Raw genomic sequence first — 6,813 nt, 5'->3', positions numbered from 1 at the left:
CACCAAGATGATTACCCCCAGAAATCTAACAGAAGCCATGGCGACGCCCTGAGTGGCCTGAATGGAAGGCAGCAATCGAGAAGGAGCTAGCTGACCTTCAAGCGAATGGTACATGGGAAGTTGTGCGAGCTCCAGCAGGAGCAAACATGATATCGTCGAAGTGGGTATTTCGCATTAAGTTCAACAACCGAGGCGAACTCGAGCGCTTTAAAGCTCGATTAGTTGCAAGAGGTTTTACGCAGCGATATGGGATTGATTTTGACCAGACCTATTCTCCAGTACTCAAGATCACCAGTCTTCGTCTACTCGTGGCGCTTGCGGCTCTATGGAAGCGTCGGTTGCGTCAGGGCGATGTCCCGAACGCGTATGTCAAGGCTCCACTAGACCGCCCAATCCTGATGAAGCCACCTAAAGGCACCCCAGTAGCGAACGGCACAGCGTGGCTATTGCTCAAGTCACTGTATGGTCTCAAGCAGAGCGGGTTGCTCTGGAACCGGGAGATGAACGCGTTTCTACTGTCGCTTGGCTTCACTAGAAGCAAGATGGACCCATGTCTCTACTTTCGTCGCTACAATAGCAAGCTGACCTTGCTGGGTCTCTATGTGGACGATGTGATTATCGTCAGTGAAGTTGATGCTGATAGTGACTGGGTAATGCGACAACTCGGCATCAAGTTCGACATTAAGGACATGGGCGTGGCTGCTAAATGTCTTGGTATCAGTATTGAGCACACCAACGACGGCATACTGCTTCACCAGCACGACACGATCGAAGAACTCCTCCGCGAAATGGGGATGGCCGAATGCAGGCCTGTCAGCACGCCCATGGACCCATCAATCGCATTCGACGACGATTTGATGATGGAGCAAACCACGATTATGAGACGGGCAATCGGGTCTCTGCTCTGGATTTCAAACTGCACTCGCCCCGATATTACTGCAGCTGTCAACTATTTGGCTCGTTTCGTTGCTCGGCCACGTCAGAGCCATTGGCAAGGCGCTAAACGCGTACTTCGTTATCTACGAGGAACGACAGCGTTTGGACTTAACTACAAGTACGGGCAAGGTGTCGGCTCGAAGGTAGCCGTGACAATCTACAGCGATGCTGACTGGGCCGGCGATAGTACCGATGCCAAATCTGTCTCCGGTGCTGTATTGATGGTGAATAGCTCAGCAATTTCGTGGGCTTCAAAGAAGCAAGCATCGGTCGCGCTGTCGACCATGGAATCTGAGTATGTTGCGGCCGCTATGGCGATGAAGGACGCTGTATGGGTCAAGCAACTACTGGTCGAACTTCGACTATGGACAGCGAAAGAAGCTGTCCTGCTGCAGGTTGACAATCAATCTGCTATCAAATCGATGACGAACGAGATGTCAAGTCCTCGAACAAAGCACATCAACATAAGGTATCATTTCATCAGAGACGTGATTCAACAGGGCGATGTGACGGTAAAATACTGCCCAACTCAACAACAGATCGCCGACATTATGACCAAGCCACTGCAGCGCATTGTGTTCGAGCGTCTACGGGATCAGCTTCACATGGTAAAAGTGGTCGATATGGCGTAGCTTTTGAGGGAGGCTGTTGCAGATGGCAAAACTCTAGCCATTTCTCCGAAACCAGCTGGCCCAAGATCTTGTGGAGGCGTCCAGCTCGAAGAAATCAAGCCACGACAAAGCTGCCAGTGTCGTGGGTGAAAAGCAGCAAGCGACTAGAAGAAGGTGGGCACCGAAGGTGTCCACAGCGAAATCAGAAGTCATGACTGGCGCTGTTGAAGATTCAGGCTGCACAAGTACCTGGCTGGTGATGGCACCAGCATCGAAGGCGGAAATGTATGTTTTCCATGTACAAGTTACTCTTTGAAGCAGGCAGAGAAGCTAGAGAGAAGCTAACCAATTTGAATTCACTTTCAGTTTTACATTCTACTACTCAGATCAACGGGTCTTCTAGCGCAGCAAATTCCTCACCGGTTTCTGAAAGTGCAAAACTCCGCCCATGTACTTGTGGTAATTCCTGACAGCCTTCGGGCACTTCACGCTGCTCTCCCGTCTTCTCTCTTCTCGACACTATCTCCAACGCAAGATCACTCCCAGTACACAGGAAAAACACTGGTTTTCTATCCCACCACTTGATGGCCGCCATTTGCTTCACTTGATTCGAACGGACGAACGTAAAAGTTCCTCGCATAATGTTCTTTGGTCGTTTCTTTCTGTTGTTCTTCTTCTCCTTGATGCTCGTGGCGTAACCAATTCGGTTCGTCATAATTGTCTCGACAGTGTAAAATCCCATCAGCAGTAGCTGGATTGCAAGCCCAACGCTCGTATAGAATCGATCGATCTCCACGAGACGTAAACCCTTGTCTTGACCCTCAGGGAAGGCTGCTTTCAAGCTGCGTACTACCGCAGCAGACCCAGACTTCTTATCAACTGAAGGTGCATCGTCAATGTGTTGCTTCTTTTCAACGTAGACCTCCAACCTGAAGTATACAGCATACATATACAACATTGCATTTCCATGATATATATATACAAATTATCAAATCCAACTTGTGCGTTGCGTACCTGATGCAATAGGCTGTGCGCGCACAACAGAGCATAAACAGCTTCGTGCCCCATTTACATGGCTTGTCTTTCATGTCCACCCGCGTTCGGTTGAACGGTGAGCGTGACGAAAGCATTGCTTCGTCAAAAGCAAGCTCAGCGGGGGGTATAAATCCACGTTGAAACGTGCGTTGCAGCACATGTACCACCTTCCGGATCTTCCAGGCCCTGTCGGCCTTGGCCCGCGGGTCGAGATTGCTGGAAAAGTGAAGGTTGCGGAATATCTCCATAAAGCGATCGCGTGTTAGAACGTGAGTAAAATTGCCTTGAGACATCGCTCCTTCGTCCGGGCGTTTCCAATGGTTTGAAAGTTGTTCGCGATTGGGCTGTACAGTCCGAGCCAACCAAAGCCCAATAAACACGCATTGTTCATGTGGAAGTATGGGTTTAACTGACATCAGACTCATGCTCATATCACCGGCGTCTTGTCCGCAGGTCAACGTCGCTGCATGTGCTTCCGGCGCTCAATATATGCTTCCACGCGTGCCTCGAGCTGCTCGTGCTTGTAGTTGCTACTACACGCTGCAATGTGCTGCCAAAGTGCCACTGGCAAGAAGTAGAAGGAAAGAGCAAGGGGCGAATCTCCACACATCATTGCTGGTGTAGGGCCAAATGGCTTCTATCTCAACTCAGGATAGCTATTCTCCTCCCCCACGACTTGAAACGGTGCTTGCAGGAACTCGTGAACATCAGGCATATCCGGAACCGTCCATCCAGTGGTGCTATGCTCTCGTAGCTTCGCCAAGTCTTGTTTGCTCATACCAGTGCCAGCCAAAAGCTTGTCTGAACCACCGAGTGACTCCAAAACGTTCTCGGCAAAGTGGCGTTCCGCAATGGATTCAGCTGAGTTGGGGCCCTCCTCTTGACTATCACGCTCTTCATCATCACTGCCACGCCCAATCGCAGCAACAGCGCCTTCATCTTCTTCGTCTGAGTCGTCTTCGTCCGCGATGCCGTCCTCCACAGTCTCATTGCTAGATTCAAAACCAGCGAAGTCGTCAGGGTTATGTCCTTCTTCGATCTTATTGATATCATCCTCCGAATCACTAGACATTATGCTGCTGGCTATAACACATCAAATACAACACATTATATTCAACTTAAGCGCACACATGTTGTATATACAGGATAAATACATGGATACCTTCTTATACGTAGTCAGGATCTCCGCCGTCATCATCGAGCACAGTAGCTTTGCCACCGCTATCATCTTCGTCTGAAGATCCGAAAAGAGAGACCCCTTGCGTTGTAGTCGCAGTGGGCCTAGGCCGAAGCACCTGCGCGTCTTGGTACCAACTCGAGCTCATCCTCCTCAGAGTCATCACTGGATGTGCCATTTCTGATTCGATGTCACCTGCAACACATCATACACACGTGGTTAGGATGCCAATCAGGCACGTCCACCTGTGGTTCCCGTACCATCGCTTGCATTCACCTCTCGGCTTGTTGGAGGCGAGGAACCAGTCAAGTTAGAGGTAGCAGCGGGAGGGGAAACTTGCAAAGAGGGGTTTACGTTTGGGGCTTCACTTTCATCAACTGGGGGCGTCAATCCTGCACCGTCGCCTCTAGGCACAGGTCCTGCATAAAACGTATGTTATAGTTTCCTATAGAATAGACGAACGCAGGCAATTAAGATCCCACGCACCTTTCGCAGCCCACGCAGAGCTCAGCGCTTGGGCAGCTGCCGTTGATTGTACTGCAGGTGGAAAGTCAAATGTTGATTAGTTACGATATAGCAATAGCAGAAGCATTAGGCCTCGTAGCTGCAGCGTAGTGTGCGATCACGCGATCTTCACCCAAAAAGTAGTCCTTGCCCTCGACTCCGCTTTCTTTTCCTCCAGGCGGAATAAACTTCCACCTCGTCTCGATAGAGCTTGCTGGGGGCTTCTTGTGTGTCCATCCGCTCGCTTTCAGCCGGGCCCAGATGTAGTGCCAAGCTGGCGTCCCGCCCTCGACGATGCGCTCGGCTCGACGTTTCTCGCGCGCAGCACCCATTGTCTTCAACTCTGCGAATTCAGAATTACCGGAGGGGGAATTCTGAAACAAGAGAAGCTCGCTGGCCACTCAAAAAGCCCTGTGATATATAATTAGATGGTGTGGCGCTTGTGGGTCCGACCTATAGAAGCTAATTATCCAAAAGTTCGGACAGAGACAGCGCTCTCGTCCCTCGCCTTTTTTGCGAAGCAGACAAATACTGCGCAACCCATTGACTTGATCATTGTATGGCGTGTGGCAGTGGCAGGCGAAAAGAAATCTACGCCCAAACAAAAAACAAGTATAACCTGATCCCTGGGCTGAATATATACAACTTAGATCAGAGGATTATCCTTTCCATAGGATTTGCTAAGCCATATTATACAGGCCATCGGGTTGAAAGGGTTAACCCCTTGGTTACCAACGTCGTAACTTACGACGTAGCGAAAACACTAAGTCGTAACTTACGACATAAATTGTAAGATAAACAGGAAATGGCTCAGACGCGGCGATCCAATACTTTAATCAAGTCTGTTACGCGGCAAAAAATATATAAGCTTGGCAAGGTAGCCCGCGACAGGGGAGAAAAAGGCGGTGGTTGGATACACAGTCCCACTGTCTGGGAACTGTACGTTTGGTGGGTGGTGGATATACTCCACCAGTTCAGAATTTGCGGGCTCGAGTGAAGATGCCAGACAGAACAAGCAAGCGGTCAAAAGCTCAAGTGGAGGCGCTATCAACAATCGACGTGCGAGATGTGGACTTCGGTCATCTATGGCGTCAGCTCGTGCGTGTCGGATGGACGTCAAAGAGGCCAACGCGGCTGTCCAACTTGCACTCATACTACTCCCCCAACGATGCAAGAAACCACGCGTCGAGGGTGTGAACATGTTCGTGGGTAAGGCTTTCGTGGTTATTCTACTACAGTGTATCTGATACATGTTTTGTGTTGTGTACGCGCAGGAGAACACGCGGTAGTACAATATGCGCTTGAACAGGGCATCATCGGCGCTGAAGATAAACGTGGAAGCAACGACAAAGAGGGCCACAGTAAAAACGATCAGCCAGACGATCCTGCGGTGTGTGAGAGGGTAACAGCGTCTCAGATTGACACGAGTGTTGCCCTCTCAGCAAACACCGTTGATGCATTGTTCGAATCCGAGAGCGAGGAAAGCGATGAAGCTGCGGACGCCCGCTATGCGCCACAAGCCCGCACGTAGAGGACGAGAGAACGAGGTTTTTGCAGACAGACACAAGTATTGCGCTGTCGGCAAATACCATAGACGATATATTTGGAGGGGAAGACCCGGATGTATCGGCATTCATCGGTCAAAATGGTGCTGTTGGAGATACCGTCACCGCGGTGGCACAAACAAACTCGGAGGTAGTTTGTGGCTTGCTACAAGAGGATATGATATCATGAAGACGATGACAATGTAGATGAGTACAAGAGCATGGACTCGGAGTCGGATGGCTGTGAATCAGACGACGATGGTGATGTTGTGCTCAGGCAAGTTGACGATGACCTGTCGTCCGATGAAGAAGTGGCGCCTCTTATGGATGCAGTGTTTATTGATTGCTTGGGTAGTTCCCTATCTATCGAAGACATGAGCGCAGAGACACTACGTTCCATGGCATGGAACCCTGTATCCTCCGAGTATGAAACCGACAGCAACGCGTTCAAGGGTAGGAGGGATCAAACGGCTAGACCAGTGGAAGTGCTTCGTTCTAAGAAGGCCTTACCAGTGGAACTGCTATTCTATTTCATGCCGACGAACCTGTGGACATTCATCACGAGCGAAACAAACCGATACAAAAGGTCACACCTCGATGAAAAGGCGCGTCAAGAACGCGCACGGCTTTTTCGTGAAGGGCGCAGCGTACCAGATCAAACGCCTAGGGATGTTCGCCGCCGCATCCGAGTCGAACCTGATTACGTACCGCGCGAAGTTCTTTGTGTCATGGGTCTATTTGTAGCTCTTGTGCTCAGCCCTACCCGTCCGTTTTCAGATCACTGGGCTATGACTGACGATGGCGCGCTTTCTGTGAGGCGGTTTGGCAATTTTACTCCTCGAAATCGCTGTACTTCTATCCTACGAGACCTTCATTTCTGCAACAATGGGACAGCAAACAAGAGACACAAGTTGTGGAAGCTGCGAGCTGTCGTTGACGTTCTTCAAAGGAAATTCCTAGCTGCATGGTCGGTGTCTAATATCATCTCATTCGATGAAGATGATAT

The 6,813-nt window shown here is 50.1% G+C and overlaps 1 protein-coding gene across 1 annotated transcript; it reads right to left on the bottom strand.

The window, feature by feature from the left end:
• Positions 1 to 3,219: 3,219 nt before the first annotated feature.
• On the bottom strand, positions 3,220 to 4,595 carry PITG_11307 (uncharacterized protein; the record flags this gene model as incomplete). Its single annotated transcript, XM_002902018.1, has 5 exons — positions 3,220 to 3,646; positions 3,894 to 3,954; positions 4,020 to 4,178; positions 4,246 to 4,281; positions 4,397 to 4,595. 5 exons carry the CDS (start codon positions 4,593 to 4,595, stop codon positions 3,220 to 3,222), a joined length of 882 nt encoding a protein of 293 aa, XP_002902064.1.
• Positions 4,596 to 6,813: the final 2,218 nt, after the last annotated feature.

Source organism: Phytophthora infestans, genomic scaffold, assembly GCF_000142945.1.
Source record: "Phytophthora infestans T30-4 supercont1.19 genomic scaffold, whole genome shotgun sequence".
Taxonomy (NCBI): Eukaryota; Oomycota; class Peronosporomycetes; order Peronosporales; family Peronosporaceae; genus Phytophthora; species Phytophthora infestans.
This window is presented reverse-complemented; position numbering and strand designations above follow the sequence as displayed.